This window comes from Hypanus sabinus, chromosome 21 (assembly GCF_030144855.1).
Source record: "Hypanus sabinus isolate sHypSab1 chromosome 21, sHypSab1.hap1, whole genome shotgun sequence".
NCBI classification, from domain to species: Eukaryota; Metazoa; Chordata; class Chondrichthyes; order Myliobatiformes; family Dasyatidae; genus Hypanus; species Hypanus sabinus.
The window spans coordinates 66,276,769-66,299,238 of NC_082726.1; the positions used below are offsets into that span (position 1 = coordinate 66,276,769).

The 22,470-nt window shown below is 41.7% G+C and overlaps 1 protein-coding gene across 2 annotated transcripts in view; it reads right to left on the bottom strand.

Moving 5' to 3' along the window:
* Positions 1-1,610: 1,610 nt before the first annotated feature.
* The window catches only part of LOC132379153 (transmembrane protein 273-like), a 45,441-nt gene continuing 24,581 nt past the window's right edge, over positions 1,611-22,470 (bottom strand). The window contains exons 2-5 of one of the 2 annotated variants that reach the window (XM_059946777.1): positions 20,647-20,703; positions 18,081-18,191; positions 13,925-13,955; positions 1,611-3,069 (exon numbers count right to left, since the gene is read on the bottom strand). In XM_059946777.1, coding sequence (XP_059802760.1) covers positions 3,045-3,069; positions 13,925-13,955; positions 18,081-18,191; positions 20,647-20,703 — 224 coding nt within the window. In that variant the 3' untranslated portion in view covers positions 1,611-3,044. The remainder of the gene's footprint in view (positions 3,070-13,924; positions 13,956-18,080; positions 18,192-20,646; positions 20,704-22,470) is intronic. The other variant, XM_059946778.1, reaches the window with a different exon arrangement.

The window sequence follows — 22,470 nt, forward strand, 5'->3', positions numbered from 1 at the left end:
GAGGAGTTCCTCCAGCATTTTGTGTGTGTTGCTCTGGAATCTCTTTTGTTTATTGTCGCATTTTGCCTGTAAATGAATCTTCAACAGTTAACTGGTCACCACAATTAACTGTCTTTGCCACAATTAATCTGTACACTCTTAGGCACAAGTTCAACAGTAGTCAGAATACATCAAGAATCCAAAGCAGTTCATTATACATACATACTCACTGGCCACTTTATTAAGTACCTCCTGTACCTAACACAATGGCCACTGGATATATGTTTGTGGTCTTCTGCTGCTGTAGCCCATCCACTTCAAGGTTCGTAGATGTTCGTCTACACACCACTGTTGTAATGTGTGGCTATATGAGGCTACGTCCACACTATACCGGATAAATCAGTAACCGAAACCAGAGCTTTTCAGAAACGCTTTCCAGGGTGGGTATTTTTGAAAACGCTGCTCGGGCGGATCAGTGTGGTCAGGGTAACCGGAAAAATCTGAAAACACTGTCAGATGGCAGTGCGCCATTTCATTGTTTTCCTGAATGCAACCTAACAATTTCAGAAGACAGCAATGAGACTGAAGCCAGAAGAGTTAGAAATGTACTCACCAAATACTTTGACCCCTAACTTACTGAATAAATAAGTATACTGTACTCACTTTGCCCTGTTTTCTGTCCTTGCTCGTATGAAGGTGGTTTACCTATTTATGCAAGTACTTCTCTGACAATAGATGTGTAACAACCTAATGTAACATTGTATGGAAATACAAGGTAACACTGATGCAGACATGTTTTATACATTTAACAAAGTGCTTTATAAATGCAACAGAGTTAGTCAGTTTTTCAATGTTCGTCATCAGCTGGGTCAATCTGTCCGTAAACTCCCTGTCCGTTGCCTCCGTACGGTCCAGTATTTTTTTTTACTTTTAAGTTCTCCTGCACGAGAGCCAACAGCTGTCCGTCGTTTTAAGTTTTTCTAGTCTGTAACTACACAAATGCGCACTTTTACGGCAAGATTCAACACCAAAAATGTCGCTTGTTGTCGGTAGATGTGTCCTGCGCTTGCGCAGGAGGAGGAGATTTGCCGAAATCCCCATTTCAGTGTGGATAGAGATATTTTCAAAAATGCATAGTGTGGATGCCTATCGTTCTTAAGCGAAACCAGCATTTTGAAAATTATCCGGTCTAGTGCGGATGTAGCCTGAGTTACTGTCGCCTTCCTGTCAACTTGAACCAGTCTGATGCTCTGAAGATTTTTTTTTGTTTTTCGCACCATTCTCTGTAAACTCTAGAAACTGTTGTGTGTGAAAATCCCAGTGGATTCTGAGATGCGCAAATCACCCACCTCTGGCACCAACAACCATTCCATGATTAAAATCACTTAGATCACATTTCTTCCCCACTCTGATGTTTGGTCTGACCCACAACTGAACCTTTTGATCATGTCTGCATGTTTTTTATGCATTGAGTTGCTGCTATGTGATTGGCTGATTAGATATTTTCACCATTGAGCAAGAGTACAGGTATACCTAATAAAGTGGCCGTTAAGTGTAACTTGATTCTACCATGACTATCCTCGTGGTTACAGAGGTTTCTGGCTGAAAATAATAACATAAATTAGGATCGTAGCTTTCTAATTGCTTTTGATTGGGATCAAACGAGGAAATGTGCTTTTTGGTGAGCACATTTAGTTTGTTGTAAACAAAATGCAACATGGGCAGGAAAAGCTGCAAAGGAAGATTGAAACTTGCAGAGGGACTGAGAGATCGGGACTGACAGGAGGCCATCAGGCCTGGAGGGAAATTAGAACCGGATGGAGAAGAGTACTTGAATAGAGGAATTTCACGTCCAGCTGCTCACCATTCAGAAGTCGGCCGATTTTATAAATTTGCAACTAACAATTTATTAATTATACCTATTAATTTTACAGACACAGAACACATATGACTCAAAACACACAGTAAAAAAGAGGATATTGCCATGTTTAGCAACAAAACAACAAGGTTCTGGTTTATACAATCTCCTGAAATAACTACAAAGCTACTAAATATTAGCAGCACACAGTCAAGATGTTGCATGGCTGTAATGCAGTTTAGAGTGGGGCTGCTTGGAATGACATGAGATTTACAGCACAGGATTGAGACATCCAGCCCCGTCTGCTCTGTGCTGGTGCTCGTACTCTGAATTATTGCACACAATATCAGCTTGCTGCATGTGCATTTGAACGTATGTTTCACAAGAGTATTGTCCTGCATTTCTGCTGGTCACCGGCACTGACAGCAGTCTGCAGCTATGGGAGCTGGTGATTAGGAATGATCCTTCCTTACAGGCTTGCACTGTTGGAAAGGACACAAGATCTTTGAAAATGAGGAACCACGCAAAATTACTGTGTGAGTGTGAACATTTGAGATACATCCTAAATCTACTTGTTTGTGCACTTTCCTAATACTATTTACAACATCTGTTACAATTGATAGGAATCTGCCTGTGCAAATACTTTAATGGCCACAGGTACCAGAATCGAGACAGCTGGTATGGGCCAGTGGGCTGTGGTCAACATTTGCTTCAAGAGGCAGTCTAACGGCATGGTGTGACCGCAGTTTAAGATTAAAAGTGCTAAGTTTCATGTAACATGAATACTACATTATTCAACAAAAAAGTTAAAAAAATAAAAAATCTAATAAAAAAAATCAGTATCAAGCCTAACAAATCCATTAGAAAACTAAGCACTTTGTTTATCCAGTGAGTGAAGATGGGCAGGGTACTACAAGAAGTACCAAATTAAATGGGATAAACGGAATCTCGGTAAGGATATCATAGAGGCAGGAATGGATGGTTCTGCTGACAGAATTCACTGGGGAAAGGTAGCATGGAGCTGAATGTTAGTGCTGGGATAAACTAAAGATCTTATTTCAATACTAAATAAATTGTGTATTCCATGTAATATCCAGAAATGGATCCAAACTTGTCCCAAGTGGTAACTGCAAACACAAACATCTCTTCTTCAGCGAAGCAGCTGTCCAAGCTTACAGCCCACTCACTGCTCCTGTGACTTTCGGTTCTAGGCAATTCTGTGTCTCTCTTCTCTGAAATAGAAAATATTATTATTTTAAAGCATGTTACATTGGTGCAGAAGAGTGCAGCACTTGCACAATCTTCACTGATGTGACTTGACACAAATTATGCATTTCACTATATGTTTCGACATACAGATGGCAAGTAAAGCTAATCTTAATCTTAATTTCATTCACAACATTTAAAAAGTAAATGGAGAGAAAAGATTTAGAGGGATATGGGCGATATGTAGTCAAATGGGACTCGCTTAAGTGGGAATGTTGCTAGACATGGACCCCTTGGGCTGAATGGCCTGTTTCCTTGTTGTATGACTCGATGACTTCCTGACTCTGACATAAGGAATAGAAGAATCTGGAATAGGCCATTCAGCCCCTCAAATCGTCATCAACATCCATCAATGATAAATTTTCTATCATTTCAAAGAATGTCCCTGTTTTTCCAATTAATGCTACAGAATAGTTTCGGTTCAGCTGAGAGAGCAGAGGAGCCCACAGTTCTTCAAAATTCAAGATTGTTTAATGTCACTTCCTCCACACAAGTGTAAAGTGAACAAAATAATTGTTTCTCCAGATCTGATGCCGCACAAAAAGAACATAGAAGATAACAAACATAATGATAATACTAAAAAAACACACAATAAATATAAATACATGAGCGCTTCTATAATGCAGATTGATTGTACGTCCATAAAGTGATGCTCGGGTTCACGTATGGCGACTGACAGTGGTGGAGCTGCTGGGTGCAGCTGTTGATCAGACTTACTGCTTGGGGAAAGGAACTGTTCCTGACTGTGGTGTTCTTGGCATGGTTATGTACGTAGCCTCCTCCCTGATGGGAGTGGGACAAACAGTCCATGAGCAGGGTTGATGGGATCCTTTATGATGCCACAGGCTCTTTCCTGGAAACTTTCTGTGTATATGTCCTTGATGGCGGGTAGGCTGGTGCCGGAGATGCGGGCAGGTGTAGCTGAAACTGAACATGCCTGACTGTGCCGTGATCCCAGAATTCTGTGCTGAAGAATCAGCCTAGACTCTTGTCCCCAGTCTCTGCGGTCAGCAGTGACTCTGTGACCTTTCCGTTCTGTTCAGGGACATTTACCAATGGGAAAATTAAACAAAATACACAAAACTCTGGAGGTCAGGCAAACAGTCAATGCTTTGGGCTAAGACCCTTCATCAGGACTGGAATGGAAGGGGGAAGATGTTAGGATAAAAAGGTAGAGGGAGGGAAAGGAGGGAAGTTGATAGGTGAAGCCAGGTGGGTGGGAAGGTAAAGAGCTAAAGAGGAAAGATTCTGATAGGAGAGGAGAGTGGACCATAGGAGAAAGGGAAGGATGAGGGGCACCATGGGGAGGTGATAAGCAGGTGAGAAGAGGTAAGAGTCCACAGTGGGGAATAGAAGCTAAAGTTAATCTTTATTTTATTTGCATGCCCACACTAAAGAGTGCAACACACTTTACTCCATTTACAAATTTCCATTTGCACTTCTTCCTGACTTCCAGATCAATCACATTTCTCCCAAATCTCTACCAATTTACCCATTATTTTCCCTTCATTACTTTATTCCAATATTGATTCCTTCCGAGATATGACTAATGCATTTATATGATACCGTTAACTGTCAAAATGACCTTCAAAACTTCACAAAATTCACAAAATGCTGCTTGTGACACAGGGCTATAGAGAACAAAATTATCAATTATCTGTCTGCAATGTTTGTGGAGGAATTTTCTCAGGGGAGTTAGCTTCGACTTACAAATTATTTAATATTGATGATAAGTAGGAATGATCTGTAAATATTTTATGATGTACCTGCAGCTTTCCTGGTGAAGCTGTCAATTTGTTCATCTGCTTTTAATTTTATCATTTTAGTAGTTATGCTTTAATTTTTGGACAATAACCTGATGCCAAATTGTTTCCAAAACTGCCCAGGTGCATGATTCTCTTTAGTGTACAGGATTTGAATCACTTGAACCCAGAAAAATTGAATCTCAGAATGAGTTGTGCAGTGTGCCTTTATCAGAACTCTTTCATCACCAGTTACTTGCTGGATGCTGCCTGACCTGATGAAGTTTGTGTGATGCTCAAACTTTCCAGCATTTGCAGAATCCCATGTGTTAGAGGTTGAAGGGTTTAGGAGGATATTCAAAGTTCAAAGTAAATTTATTAACAAAGTAAGTATATACCACCATATACAACCCTGAGATTTGTTTTCTTGCAGCCATTCACAATAGCACAAAGAAATACAATAGAATCAAAGCAAAATTACACACAGACTGACAAACAACCAATATGCAAAAGAAGATGAACTATGTAAGTACAAAATATAATAATAATAACTGACCGAAATAACAAATTTCAAAATACATTATATACATTCAAATGCACACGTATTAACACTACCTAGGACAGAAGGAGGAAGAGGAAAAACAGACATTAAAAGTCCACACAAAAGTCAGATACAACTTCTTAGGATATACTTTAATCAACAAAATCAGAATTCAGCACTCCACACAGGCATATGCAATTCTGATAAGATGTACACACCACTAAAATTAAATGAAAGTCCAACCCAGAAAAATAAAGACATTGTTCCTGTAGAAGAAAAGCTTAACCAGTGATAGAACGTGACCCTCCATGGAAGACATCCCACAATCTGAGCAGAATAAATGTGAACGCCTGGCTCAGAGTGGGAGACCTCTTCCCAGAAACAGAAGGTTTCCTTGTGACAATACAGGACCAGGTGGTTAACACAAAAAAATAACAAAAATACGTAACAAAAAAAGAACAAATTCAAGATGATAAATGTAGAGAACGCAAAAAAACCAGAAACAATCCAACACTTAACAAGATCCTAAATCAGTTTAACTCAAACTTACACAGCATCATTGATCAAAATCTTGCTTTAAAATACAAACTCATAAAAGAAATCATACCTTAAGATAAATACAAGCCTGATCCAGTTTTAGAGTCAGAATAGCACAAATTATATTATGACTGATCGGTTACTACAGAGAGGACAATCCACAATCACTGTCCGGATATTATAATACAGGATAAACAAGCAGGAACAATTTACGTTATAGATGTTACCATTCCAAATGCACATAACTTACAGAAATCAATATGAAAGAAACAGAAATGTGTTGAATTAAAAGAGGAAATTGAAAGACTATGGAACATGAACAGGCTATATATTGTTCCAATAGTAATATCTACAACTGGAATCATCCCGAAGTCACTACACAATAGCTTTAAGCAATTAGCAATATCTAAGTAAATCTTCAGAAAGCCACGATACTAAACACCAAATTTCCCAGTAATTTAAAATGAGTGAGCTTGGCTATGCCCATGTGCTTGACTGAGAAAAAAAGTTGTAAGATTTTTATAATAATAATAAAAATAATTATTTCTGAGAACATGAGTTGTAGAGTCCTTGAAAGAGAGTTCATAGGTTGTGGAATTACTTCAGTATTGGGGTGAGTGAAGTTGCCCACGATGGTTCAGGAGTCTGAGTCCCAGTACACTGAGCATTGGCACTCCCCAGAGTTGTGTGCTCAGCCCACTGCTGACGTATGACTGTGTCACAGGATTCAGCTCAAACCATGTCACCAAGTTTGCAATTGACACAACAGTGGTCGGCCACAATGATGATGAGTTGGAGTACAGACAGGAAATGGAGCAGCTGGTGGACTGGTGTGAGGAGAGCAACCCAAGTCTGAATACGGACAAGACCAAAGACTTCAGGAAGGTGCAGATGAGCCATCCCCCTCTGCAAATACATTGCTCCTCCGTAGAGAGAGTTAAGTGCACAGTTCCTGGGAGATCACATCATAGATGCCTCACCTGGTCCCTTAATATCACCATCATGAACAAGAAGACACAGCAGCACCTCCACTTCCTAAGGAGATTGAGGTAAGCAAGGCTCCCCCTCCCATCTTAACTGTGATTTACAGGAGCACCATTGAGGGCATTCTGACAAGCTCCGTCTCCATCTGGTATGGGAGCAGCCGAGCATCAGACTGGGTCTCTTTGAAGGACTGTGAGATCATTGGTGTCTCCTTACCATTCATTGGGACCATTTAACAGGAACTCTGTGTACACCAAGCCATTAGTACTATCAAGGATCCCACCCATCCATCCAGCATCCTCTTTGACATTCTACCATCAGGCAGGAGACCGATGCATAAAAGCAAAAACAGTCAGGCTTATTCCCCAGACTCAGCCACATTGCATTCAAAGTGTCACTGGTTAATCTGTTCTATACCTGACAATATTTATTTTCTGCACTTTGTTTATTTATGTGTGACTCATCTGTAGATTTTATCCTTACTTTCATAAATTACTGTGTGTTATTTGTATGTTATGTTTACTGCTTTACACCCTGGTCCAGAGAAGCATTTCCTCATTTGATGGTATACATGTATATAGTTAAAAGGCACTAAACAGTATTCTGACTTGACTTGTCTCGATGGTTGAGAGTTAATAACTGTTCCAGAACTTGATGATGTGGAATCCAAGGCTCCTGTACTTCCTTCCCGATGGCAGCAATGAGAAGAGAGCAAGGCCTAGATTGTGTGTGTCATTGATACTATGGACCAAATGCAGGCTGATGTGACTTGATCAGGTAGACAACCTGGCTGTTATGGTAGGCCTGTTTTTATGCTGTATAGATCTATGACACTGACTGTTGTAGTGCTGGTCAATTAGCCTGATATCTCTGTCAGTTGAAATTCTGTGAAATCTGATACTCCAGTAATCAAGTTCAAGTTTATTGTCATTTCAACCATATACATGCATATTGCCAAGTGAAACAATGTTTGTTTGGATCAAGGTGTGCAACACAGTACATATAACTCACACACAACACATAAGTAATATTGGATGAAAGTTAATCTCTCCTTCTGGTTAAAAGAAATTCCCTCCTCCTCCCTCTTCCTCTATTCCCCACACTGGCCTTTTACCGTTTCTCATTTGCCTATCACTTCATCCTTCCCTTTCTCCTATGCTACACTCTCCTCTCCTATCAGATTCTTCCTTCTCCAACCTTTGACTTTTCCCACTCACCTGGCTTCATCTGTCACCTTTCAGCTAGCCTCCTTCCCCTCCTCCCACCTTTTTATTCTGGCATCTTCCCCCACTTCCTTTCCAGTCCTGATGAAGGGTCTTGGCTCCTTCTTCCTCTCCATAGGTGCTGCCTGACCTGCTGAGTTTCTCCAGCATTTTGTCTGTGTTGTCCTGGATTTCCAGCAACGGCAGACTTTCTTGAGTTTACATAAAGTAATATTACCACAAATAAAATAACAATAGACAATAGGTGCAGAAGTAGACCATTCGGCCCTTCGAGCCTGCACCACCATTCTGAGATCATGGCTGATCATCTACTATCAATACCCGGTTCCTGCCTTGTCCCCGTGTCCCTTGATTCCCCTATCCATAAGATACTTATCAAATAATAACAAATAATAAAGTTCGAAAGTAAACAACATTACACGACTGGCGCTTCAGACATGGTGAGACCTGGGTGGTGGCAGGGAGTTCGGTAGCCTCACAGCCTGGGGGAGGAAACTGTTTCCCATCCTGACAGCCTAGTGACCGGATTACATGAATGCATCTTGCATTATAAAGTTGAGAAAATAAACAAAGATAGTCATTGACTAACGAAAGCTGCAGAATAAATTGAAATTTCATTGCTGCATTTTTTCGGGCAGCTCTGCCAGCTATACTGAAACCATTGCATTCATTTCCTGCCCCGGAGGGAACTCACTGCTTCCTCATTAATAATCTTGCTGCCACACACTTTACCAGTCACTCTTAACTCTTCAACTTCAAGTCTGTTGCAATTTGTACAATTCTCCTTCACGTGGTAAGTTCCCGAAAGTAGAGGCTACAGAAATAAGTGATAACTTCCTGGAGGAGGTTCTCTGTCACATTTGTTGTAACCTCAGAAACATCTCTCACAACTATTGCTCAAGACTTCCTCAGCTGGAAGTCAGTAGCTCAGTTGGAAGACCGTCAGCTTTTTCAGATTAAAGTTCAGAGACAGTCTGAAATCCCATTGCTCATGTAACCACTGTATTGAGGAAATATTGCATTATTGAGGAAACCTTGTTTTAGCTGAGGCGTTAAATCAGGAACCTCAACAACCTTCGCAAGTGGATGCAATGAAACACTGTCTCTCCATTTATAGATTTCAAAGTTCAAAATACATTTATTATCTATCTACACACACACACACACACACACACACACACACACACACACACACACACACACACACACACACACACACACACACACACACACACACACACACACACACACACACACACACACACACACACACACACACACACCCCAGATCTTCATCTTCCAGGCAATCACAGAAAATACAAAGAAACCAATGACAAAACACACATACACACAAGCTGGACAGACAACCAATGTGCACAAAACAACAAACTGCAGTAAAAAAATCAAAAAAACAAAAAGGAATAAATACCAAGAACATGAGATGAAGAGTCATTGAAAGTGAGTCCATAGTTTGTGGGAACATTTCAGAAATGGACCAAGTGAAGCTGAGTGAAGTTATCCCCTAGTTCAAGAGCCTGATGGTTGAGGGGTGACAACTGTTTCTGAACCTGGTGGTGTGAGTCCTGAGGATCCTGTACCTTCCTCCTGATGACAACATCAAGAAGGTGGTTGCTGGTCTCCTGAACAGCGCTCCATGTAGATGTGCTCAATGGTGAGCAGGGCTTTATTATGACAGACTGGGCTGTATCCATCACTTTTTGTAGGATTTTCCATTCCTGGATTGGTGTTTCCACACCAAGTCATGGTGCGGCCATTTGGTACACTCTTCAGGATGCATCTAGAGAAGTTCGTCAAAGTTTTAGACGACTTGCCTAATCATCACAGACTTCTAAGAAATTAGAGGTGCTGCTGTGCATTACATGCTGGACCCAGACAGACCTGATATGGAGAGAGGAGATTTCCAAGCTGGAGACATGGGAGACTGCAGATGGTGAAACCTGGAGCTGGAGCTGGACTGGAGATGGTGAACAGAGGATTTCAGAGTGTTAAGCAGCGTCTGTGGGGCAGTGTGGGGTCAGGAATTGTTGGAGTTTCAGGTCAGTCTTGTTCTCTCTAGCTGTTCTGGCAGTGATTCATTCCTCAGCCAACTCTCTAACAGCTTTTTTGGTCATTGCTGTGTTTGGATCTTACAGCGTGTAATCTGCTGTGCTGTCTTATACAGTGTAGAGTGAGTGTGTTCCCGATATATTATGTTGTAGAGATTGCTCATTTGGGAAGCCATAAGGCCCAGCTCCACATGCACTCTCTGCTGTGTCTGCTAAGCTGAAAGGGCAGGACATTCTCCTCTACCTCAGAGGATTGAGGATTCCTACCAAATCCTCCACTACCTCTTTCTTATACAATATTGCCTAACAGGGAGTCTCTCAAGAGATCAAAATACAAAGGTAGAAACATGAGATCTCCACAACTTACAATCTCCCAACAAAGTTACTCAGTGCCCTGACTTGTAAATACCTCTCAACTTTGTCATCACCTCTGGCTCCATCATGGGCACTGGCATCCCCAACATCGAGGACATTTTCAAAAGGTGATGCCTCAAAAAGGCAGCATCCATCATCAAGCATCCCATTACCCAGGACATGCTCTCTTCTCATTGCTACCATCAGGGAGGAAGTACAGGAGTCTGAAGACACAAACTCAACGTTTTGTGTCCTTATTATGGAATAAAATGATTATCCGCAAGTCCAACAAAAAATTGAAATTTCAATTACAACAGTGGGTATTTGCTAAAATATAGTTAGTGAAGATCCTGAAACTTGGGTGTCATTGCTGCTGTGTTCCATGCCTTTGAGTCAGGATCAGGATCAAGATTCAAGATTGATTCATGTCATTTCCCGTACACATAAATATATAAGTTAGCTAATATACATAGATTGATTGTCCATAAAGTGACACTAGGCACAGGAGTATCTGTAACCTAAGGTGACTCTGACATGAAATGGTAAAGTAGTGCTGGTTGGTGGTGTGAAGGGGTTCATCAAATCATACTTTAAGTTGTTTCAAGTTTCAAGATTCAGGATTGTTTAATGTCCTTTCCAGTACACAGGTGATAAGGAGAACAAAATAATTGTTACTCCAGATCCAATGCAGCACACAAAAAAAAACACAATGAAAAAAAGAACACAATAATAAAAAAAGAATGAATATAAATACATAAGATAGCACAATCCACATAACTATTTACTATTTATTTTGGAGCTGCAGCATGGTAACAAGCCCTTCTGGCCCAAAGAGTTGATGCCACCCAGTTATACTCGTGTGACCAATGACCCGACTAACTGATGTAATAGGTAACACCGTCGGTGATCGAGATCCAGTTCCCACCACTGCCTGTAAGGAGTTTACGTGTTCTGCCTGTGACTGTGTGTGTTTCCTCTGGGCAGTTTGTTTCTCCACAAATTCCAAAGACATACAGGTTAGGGTCAGTAGGCCGTGGGCATGTTATCACGATGCCAGAAACATGGTGGCAATTGCAGGCTGCCCAAAGAACATCGCAAATGATGACACAAATTACTAATTTTACTGTATGTTTTGATGTACATGTGACAAATAAAGCTAATCTCTAAGTATATAAGATTAGACCTTAAAGGTGTAGGGACAGAATTATGCCATTTGGCCCATCGATTCCTCTCCGCCATACCATCATGGCTGATTTATTACCCCTCTCAACCCCATTTTCCCGCCTTCTCTCCATAATCTTTGATACCTTTACTAATGAAGAACCTGTCAACCTCCACCTTAAACACCCCCAATGACTTGGCCTGCACAGCTGCCTATAGCAATGAATTCCATAGATTCACCAACGTATGGCAAAAGAAATTCCTCCCCCATTTCTGATCTAAAGGCACGTTCCTCTATTCTAACATATCAGGCACATTGGGGCTGCTTTCCACTCTTCCACTCATTGTCAATGTAGCTCAGCCAAATGGGAGGTCCTGTAGCTGACCGCCCAGGAGAGGCAAGTCATCAACTGAGATCAGGACTTCAAGGGTGGAGGCACCACATTAAGGATGGGAACGGGGTGTTCTGATAAGCATTCACCAAGATGTAACACTGAGCGTCATAGGAAGTCATTCCTACCTGTGGCCATCAAACTTTACAACCTCCCTAGGAGTGTCAGATACCCTGAGCCAATAGGCTGGTCCTGGACTTATTTCCACTTGGTATGATTAACTCATTATTATTTAATCATTTATGGTTTTATATTGCTGTATTTCTTCACTATTCTTGGTTGGTGCGGCTATAACGAAACCCAATTTCCCTCGGGATCAATAAAGTATGTCTGTCTGTCTGTCTGTCTGTCTGTCTGGGATAAGGGTTGATCTTGAGGTTGTGGATGGGAATAGTGTGTTCATGGCACATGGAAGGAGGGCAAGGTTCTGGGCCTGAGGAAGAGCCACCATAAAAGGCACGTTATGTCATTTAACCAGGAGTTTCATAGCACCAGGGGGCTGTGAAGGTAGATCCTCTTTAATCAATGCTTTAGCAAGCTCACATATGAAACACCCTTTGCATCACCATCTGATATGCAGGGGTGGGATAGCAGCTACTGCACAAGATTGAAATAAGTTGTAAAATCATTCAGCTCCATCATGGGTACTAGCCTATGTAGTTTCCAATACATCTTCAACCAGCAGTGCCCTAGGGAGGCTGTCCATCATTGAGGACCCCCACCACCCAGGAAATAAACTTTTCTCATTGTTACCACTGGGAAGGATGTACAGAAGCCTGAAGACACACACTCAGTGATTCAGGAACAGCTCCTTCCCCTCTGCCATCCAATCTCTAAATGGACTTTGAATCCTTGAACACCATCTCACTACTTTTTTATTTCTAGTTTTTAGCACTGCTTATTTTAACTTATGTATTTAATAATATATATATACTTAATGTAACAGTTTTACTTATCAAGTATTTTATGCACTGCTGACATAAAGTTATCAAATTTCATGACATATGCTGGCAATATTAAACCTGATTCTGATGCTGAAACCAGACTTGGGATATTGTGTTCACTCCTGATTGCCTCATTATAGGAAGGGTGTAGAAGTGTTAGAGCGAATGTAGAGGAGGTTTACCAGAGCTAGGCTAGACAGCATGTCTTATGAAGATTGGTTGAGTAGGCTAGGGCTTTTTCTCTTCAAAGCACAGGAGAATGAGAGGTGACTTGATGGAGGTGTACAAGATGATAAGAGGCATAAATTAAATGGATAGCCAGACTCTTTTCCCAAGGTAAAAATGGCTAAATATGAGGGACATAATTTTAAAGTAATTGGAGGAAAGTATGGGGGCATGTCATAGTTATGTTTTTAACACAGAGATTGGTGAGTGTGAGACACACTGCCAGGGATGGTGGTGGAGGCAGATACATTAGGGACATTTAAGAAACTCTTAGGTGATCACATGGATGACAGGACAATGGAGGGTTATGTGGGAAGGGAGATTACATTGATCTTAGAGCAGGTTAAAAGGTCAACATAACATCATGAGCTGAAGCTCCTGAAGTTCTATCAATGGTGCATTTCACATGTGGGACACTCATGTCAACCTAAGGTAGGCCATGGGATAGAACTGATCCTTTCTGGGCTCCTCCAAATGTCAAAATGTCGGACAAGTGAGGAGCTGGAGAGATCACAGACCATGTGAAACTTTAACAAATCTCCAACTGCCATTACAGAGTGCTTCAATTTACCACTGAGGCTACGTGGTGTAAAAGAAATATGCTTACAGACTAATTTCTGGGCAAGATCTTGAGGAAATTTCCACTGCTTACCTTAATGACTGGCTTTGCCTGGATGGAGGATCTGTAAGAGATAGATAGCATCTCAGCAATTGCTTTGGTATGTTGGTGTGAATTAGTTACTTAGAGATGCAGTGTAAAACAGGTTCTGCACCGCCCAGCAACCCGCAACCCAGCAACCCAATAAACTGCACCGCCCAGCAACCCGCCTATTTAACCCTAATCTAATCACAAGACAATTTACAATGACCAATTAACCTACAAACTGGGAGGAAACACACATGGTTCCCAGGGAGAATGTTTACACGGCTTACAGATGGCACTGGAATCGAACTGTGAACTCCAGAATGCCCTGAGCTGCAGCAGTGTCATGCTAACCACTATGTGATTAAAACATTAGACCTGAGACTATAAGATATAGGAACAGGCTTAGGCCACTTGACTCATCAAGTCTGCTCCACCATTCAATCACGTCTGATGTTTCTTCCAAGCCCATTGTCCCGTCTTTTCTCTGTAAACCTTAACCCTCTTACCTACAACAGCCCATCAATGTCTGCCTGAAATATATCACATAACATGACCTCTGCAACATTCTGTGACAAAAGTTCCACTCATACACCTCACTCTGGCTGACAAAATTCATCTTCATCTCTGTTTTAAAGGGATGTCCCTTTATTCTGAGGCTGTGCCCTCCGGTCCTGAACTCCCTCACTAATGGAAATATCTTATCCACATTCAATCTATGCAGATCTTTCCATATTCTGCCTATTGTGTCTGTGCACAACTACATATATATTAAATAAAGGCATGCACGCGGGAGATGGCTTTAACTGGTGTATTCACATTGCAGAGAGAGAGAGAGAACAATGTGCATGTGTAGAGAACATAAGACCATGAGATCTAAGACACAGGAGTAGAATTAGCTATTCAGACCATTGAATCCACTTCACCATTTCATCATGGCTGGTCCCAGTCAACCTCATGCATCTGCCCTGTCACTATATCCCTCGATACCCGACCAATCAGGAATCCATCAACTTCCACTTCAAATATACCCACAGACTTGACCGCCACTGCAGTCTGTAGCGGAGCATTCCACAGATTCACCACTCTCTGGCTAAAACACATTCCTCCTTACTTCTGCCCTGAAAGGTCACCCTCCCTTCAATTTTGAGGCTGTGCCCTCTAGTTCTGGATACCCCCCAGAGGAAACATCCTCTCTCTATCAACCTTCTAGTCCTTTCAACATTTGGTAGGTTTTAATGAGATCCCCCCAGCATTCTTCTAAATTCCTGTGAGTACAGGACAAAAACAGTCAGTCACTCCTCACATGTTAACCCCTTCATATCTGGAATCATCCTCGTGAACCTCCTCTGGACTCTTGACCCTGACGTTGGGTGCTGCTTGTGTGGAATTTGTATATTCCCCAGCACCTCCCACATCCCAGCAATGTGGAATTGCTCCCAGTGCTGTGGGGAGGTAGTGGAAGGAGGAGTTGATAGGAATGTGAGAATAACATGGGATTTTAATTTTTCATTTTTATTTAGAGATATATCACGGTAATAGGCCCTTCTTGCTCAACAAGTCCACACCACCCAGTTGCAACCATGAGACCAATGAGCCTACTAACCTGCATGTCTTTGGAAGGTGGGAGGAAACTGGGACACCCGGACAGGGAAAACATACAAACTCCTTACGGTTAACAGCATGGACTGAACCCTGGTGCTGGGACAGTAAAGCACTACTCTACACTACCATGCCGTCCATAGTCGATTTGAAATTTTGATTTTATCAGTTTGAAATTTTGGGCTCAAGAGTGAGGGGAACACAAGTGGAAATTTTTTTTTCCCCTTCAGAGGGTGGGGAAGCCGCAAAACTCACTGACTTACCCCTAAGGCCCTCTCTGAGTAAGGTAACAATGTGAACCATTCTTCTGGTAGTTCACCCAAGGTAAACAAAAGATTAATGCCAGATTGTTCAGGAAGAAATGGGATTGGACAGGTCGATAAATCGAAAAGGTTTAGAGGGATATGGGCCAAATGCAGACAGAAATGACTAGCTTAGATGTGAATGGCCAGTTTCCATGCTGTTTGACTCAATGATTGGTGTAAATGGGGGGTTGTTGAGGACTCGCTAGACAAAGGGACCTTTATCTGTGATATATTGGTCTCTGAACACGGAACGAGGAGCACTGACTCAAAGCACGGTTATACTCTTGTGATTGAACAATATTAATTTGGCCGAAACTTTCAACCTGTGGGCAAATCAATTGACTAAAACCCATGCAAATTTAGGTTCAAACTCGGACAACGGGTGTTAATAAGAATCCTAACACACACAGAATGCTGCAGGAACTCAGGAGGCCAGGCAGCATCCACGGAAAGGAATTCTGGGTTCCTATGTCTGCAGAATCTCTGGTGATTATCCACAAATAATAAAACGCTGTCACCTCGGTGGGAGTGCAGTTTTACACAACTTGTAATGTTAAATATTAATCTTCAATGAATGTGAGTTTTATAAAATGGAGGCACATTATTTATTGATAAATATGTAGAACTATACTGATGTCTCTCAGTTTTACTTTCTTCTGAGTGAGATGAGATGGGAGAATATTCAGAACTGTTTTTCTTAGTTCACCAAATTAAACCTGTTGAAAGGAGCCTGAACAGGTTGAATTTAAATGATCTGAAATATGTGCTGATTTGCACAAGACATTGGAGCCCATCGAGTTTGCCTTGCCATTCCATCGTGTCTGATTTATTATCCCTCTCAGCCCCGTTCTCCTGCCTTCTCCCCATAACCTTTGACACCCTGACTTATCAAGAATCTTTCAACCTCTGCTTTAAATATATCCAATGACTTGGCCTCCACAGCCATCTGTGGCAATGAATTCCACACGTTCACTGTCCTCTGGCTAAAGAAATACTTTCTCATCTCTGTTCTAAAGGGATGTCCTTCTATTCCTGGACTCCCCCACATAAGGAAACATCCTCTCCCTATCCACTCTATCTAGGCCTCTCAATATTTGATACATTTCAATGAGATCCACCTTCACTCTTCTGAACTCCAGTGAGCACAGCCCAGAGCGATCAAACCACCTCATACATTAACCCTTTCAGTCCCAGAATCATTTTTGTGAACCTCCTTTGGACCCTCTCCAATGCCAGTACATCTTTTATTAGATAAAGGGCCCAAAACTGCTCACCACACTCCCAGAGCAGACTGGCCAATGCACTGATCTACAAGAGTAGATTTGTTTGAATCGATCTGTTTCTGCATGTGTTCATTTTTAAATAGCTGTCAGGATGTTCCCTGATTGCTTGGCTCACACATTCGTGGCTTTGATTTTCAAATGGAGATTCAGGATATTGGGCGTAGTGGTTATATGACACTATTACATCTCATGAAGTTATCGAGTTTGGAGTTTAATTTCAGCACTGCTTGTAAGGAGTTTGTATGCTCTCCCTGTGAACCTCTGGTAGGCTCCAGTTTCCTTCCACAGATGTAGTGTTAGTAGGTTAATTTGTCATTGTAAATTGTCCTGCGATAAGTCAGGGGTTAAATAGGTGGGATGCTGGTTCAGCGGACTGAAAGGGCCTGCGCTGTGCAGTATCGCTAAATTAAATAATAGATATTGCTGTTGTGGTGAGAGACAGAGGGACACAGGGAGTGACAGTTCTGAGGGTGGGGGGAGAGATTTACTCCTCCCTCTGTAGGACAGAGGGACACAGGGAGTGACAGTTCTGAGGGTGAGGGGAGAGACTTACTCCTCCCTCTGTAGGACAGAGGGACACAGGGAGTGACAGTTCTGAGGGTGGGGGGAAAGATTTACTCCTCCCTCTGTAGGACAGAGGGACACAGGGAGTGACAGTTCTGAGGGTGGGGGGAGAGATTTACTCCTCCCTCTGTAGGACAGAGGGACACAGGGAGTGACAGTTCTGAGGGTGAGGGGAGAGACTTACTCCTCCCTCTGTAGGACAGAGGGACACAGGGAGTGACAGTTCCAGGGTGAGGGAAGAGACTTACTTCTCCCTCCATGGGATGGAGGGACACAGCGAGTAACAGTTTGAGGGTAAGGAATAAAACAACATACACGCTCCCATTGCTGGAAAAAGCCCCAAAAACTGATGTTTACAAGTGTCTGAATTAATTTATTCTGTCGCGTGTCTTTAATTATTTGCAATCTTACCTGATAACTCATTTTCATAGATGTGTTTTTTAATCATGTAAATCTTAACCAAGACAAATGAGACAACTAGAAATATTCCTATTCCAGCTCCCATCAAGGCATACTTCATTTCTAGAAAAGAGCAGAGAGATGATGAATGATGAGGGGGTGCCGATTCTCCAATCACACTGACATGTTTGACCTCACAATTCAGCACTTTGTCACAACAAAACACTTGCAGCTATCTGCAACTGCATAACCAGGATACTTCTCAACAAGGAGAAAGCTTGTGATTGTGGCCACTTCATTCTGTACCTCCTGTACCTAATAAAGTGGCCACTGAGTGGTCTCTGTAGACCACCCACTTCAAACTTTAATGTGCTCTACGTTCAGAGGTGCTCTCCTGCATACCACTGTTGTGATGTGTGCTTATACGCTCTTTGCTTGCTGCCGCCAGCAGGCAGAAGGCACAAGAGCCTCAGGACTCGCAGCACCCGTTTCAGGAACAGTTACTACCCTTGAACCATCAGGCTCTTCACCATCCACTGAGATGGTCCTACAACCAATGATCTCACTTTAAGCACTCGTTATCTCATTACCTCATGTTCTCATTATTTATTTATGTTTGCATTTTCACAGTTTCATGTCTTCTGCACTCCGGCTAATCTTTCATTGATCCTGGTTTTAGTTACTGTTCTATAGATTTGCTGGGTATGCCTGCAGGAAAATGAATCTTGGTTCTATGTGGTGACATATATGTACATATATAATAGAACATTACAGTACAGAAGCAGCCTATCCAGTCCATGCTGAATTAATTTTCTGCCTAGTCCCATCTCCCTGCACCTGATACCCTCCATACCCCCCCTTGCATGTACTTATCCAAACTTCTCTTTAATGTTGAAATTAAATCCGCATCAACCACTAGTACTGGCAGCTCATTCCACACACACCACCCTCTGTGTGAAGATCTTCCTCCCTCATGTTCCCCTTAAATATTTCACACCTTTCCCTCTGAACCTATGACCTCTAGTTCTAATCTCATACAACCTCAGTGGAAAAAGCCTGCTTGCATTTACCTTATTATTCCCATCATAATTTTGTATACCTCTATTAAATCTCTCCTCATTCTGCTGCGCTCCAAAGAATAAAGTCCGAACTCTATTCGGCCTTTTCCAATACTTAAGTCCTCAAGTCCTGACAACATCCTTGTCAAACTTCTCTGCACTCTTTCAGTCTTATTGATATCCAGTATATTTCCCTTTCCTTCCACTCCTGAAGAAGGGTCTCAACCCAAAATGTCAACAGTTCATTTCCATGGATGGTGCTTGACCCACTGAGTTCCTCCAGCATGTTGTATGTATTGTTTATTGATAACTTTCTGGTAGGTTGGTGACCAGAACTGCACACAACGCTCCAAATTAGGTCTCACCAAAGTCTTTAACAACTTCAATATAACATCCCAACTCCTGTGCTCAATATTGTGATTTATGAAGGCCAGTGTGCCAAAGGCATTCTTAATGACACTATCTACCTGTGACGCACTTTCAAAGAACTTTGAATCTGTGTTCGCAAATCTCTCTGTTCTACCACATTCCTCAGTGGCCTATTACTGAGGTAAAGTGGAATTTCTTCTGCCGTCCTGGGGACAGAATTTCCTCTTCAAAAGATATAAAATCTCAGAATGTCTGGACATGTCCACAACATTGTTTGTGGGAATTTGCTCTGTTTCCTGCACTGGAATGTTTCAGGAGGAATTTCATTGGATGTGAAGGATTGCAGTTTGTCTACAAGGGAATGTTTCCATCTTTGACCATGTCACAGTTCCACTCACAATTTTCAAAGCAAAATTAGAAAATATTGAATTTAATTAGATTTGAATGAATAGGAAAAGGTTTGGGCTGTGGCCTTTCAGAAGCATGGAGGGATTCTAATAGCAGATATTCCCTTGACAGAACTGGAAGAGGAAGATTTGCCAAGAAAAAAAGTTAAGCATTCAGGTACAGATAATCTACTACCCTGAAAGGTGAATGCCTCATAGGCCTGATTTTATTCTCACAAATCAATGAATATGTTGTAAAAAAAGATCACTCCCTACTTGTACATAGTTTTTCCTTTTGCTTGTTTTTTCTTTCCGCTCTTTTCTATAAGTGTATACCCCAGATAAATTTTTTTGTGGAGATTTGTGATATATATGATTATATGATATATATGTATAATGTCTGAAATACATCTTATGGAAATGTTTGTTTGATGATGAAATTCAATAAAAAATAAATCACAAAAAAAAGGAAAAAAAAAGTGAACTCAGGCTGGAGGGAGTATAGTGGGAAAGACAGATCAAAGATGTGAACACAAGAGATTGTGCAGATGCTGGAAATCCTGAGCAACACACAAAGATAATGCCAGAGGAACTCGGCAGGCCAGGCTGCATCCATGGAGGAGAATAAACAATCAACCTTTTAGCATGTGACTCTTCATCAGGACAGGAAGGCAGAATAAGAAGGAGGGGAGAGGGGAAGGAGTACAAGCTGGCGGGTGAAATCAGGTGAAGAGGAAAGTGAGCGGGTAGACTGAGGATACTCACCAATTTCATCACCATCCTTGGATGTTCCATTGGCAGATGCTTTTGTTGTGAAATAATCTACAATACAAAAATGTTAAATGAGTTACAACATAGCCACCATGGTAATTATTCGGGCAATTAGAATATAGGTTAAAATGTCTTCCTTGTGGTTCAATGAGCCACACAAAGGATCTAATCAAATTTCCTAATTCATTAATTTTTCTGTATTCACAAGTATTACTAGGACACTGAACTAGCTCCAGACCCCTGAGAGTGTGATACGTCCACACCTGAGGGTGTTTGAGTGCAAACTGGGTAATGCATACCCAACATGCTTAAAGATAAAGGTTAGCTTTATTTGTCACATGTGCACTAAACATACTTGCGTCAAATCAAATCCGTAAGGATGGTTCTGGGGGAAGCTGGCAATTTAAGGATTAGAGATCCATCCTTGTCCCAAACTATCTTCTGGTGCTTAACCTCTCTGCATCCCACCCCAAGCAAAGCTCCAAATCTCCCTCCCCATCTCACTGGGGCCTTTTACATCTATTATTTCTGACCTGTGTTCTATCTAATTTCCTCTACTTACAACTCGGAAAGGTTCCTTAAGAACATTTGGGTAGACAAAAGACAACAATCTTCCTCTAGTGCAGGTGCATAATGCAGTCATGTAGTGTACTACAGAGTCACCCACAGGGCACCAGTCTAAACCACCCCTGACCCTGAAACTGGGTACACAGGCCTCGCATGGCAATGGTCTGAAAGGTCAAAGGACTTTGTCAAGTGTCCATCCAAGGTCACAAATATCCTTTGATTTAAATAGATAAATTCAGACTTTGGTGAGGCCACATTTGGAAAATTGCTTGTAGTTCTGGTTGTGCCTTTACAGGAGGAAGTGGAGGCTTTGGAGAGGGTGCAGAAGTTGTGTACCACAACGGTGACTAAACTAGAGTGTATGAGAGGTTGGACACACTTGGAATGTTATCTCTGGAGTGTCAGAAGCTGAGGGGCAAATGACAGCAGTGTATCACATTATGAGAAGCATAGGTGAGTAGAATGAGCCTCAGAATGGAAATGTCAATTAATGGAGGGCATTCATAGTGGGAGAAGGAAATGTGAAAGGAGATTATTGAGGCATTTTGTTATACACAGACGGATAACTGCTTGGAATGTGGTGTACCGTTCTACTGTTTCTGTGTTCTAGACTGACATTTGGGAAGAAGGTGTAATCAATTTGGAATGCACCCCTATATTTACAGCCTAACTCTAGATATGGGAAATACTTGACCATACTATCAGATTTAACTCTAACAGTGGAGAATCATTCTAAGCATGGCTGTCTTGAGAAATCGGTCTCTATTCAACCATTGCCATGTTCTACGTTCTAATTAACAGGTCCGTCATGGGGCTAGTCAAAGTCCAGCCTTTTATAGGCTTTTATTAGCAGCAACGATAGGCTTTTATTAGCAGCAAAACAGAGCACAGCATCTCGGAGACTGAGGGGGGAGCAGTGCCTCCAATCACCTTTACACAGGGGTCAGTGGGAGGAGCCACAGGAGCAGTCAGCAGAGGGGCGTGTCCAGACAGGTATACATAGTTTACCACAATCACATTTCATTACCTACAGCTTCATCCTGCCCCCTACTTCTTACCTCCCACCACAATCCTCACTGATTTGATGTGATGCAAATGACATATTGTATTTTATGTTTTATTGTACATGTGACAAGTAAAGCTAATCTTTAAAATCTTTTGCTGCAGATACAAGTTAATTGTCAGTGATTTCACGTGCAGGTCCTTCAGAGCAACAACTCCTTTCAGTATTTCCCCATTTAAAAATACTCG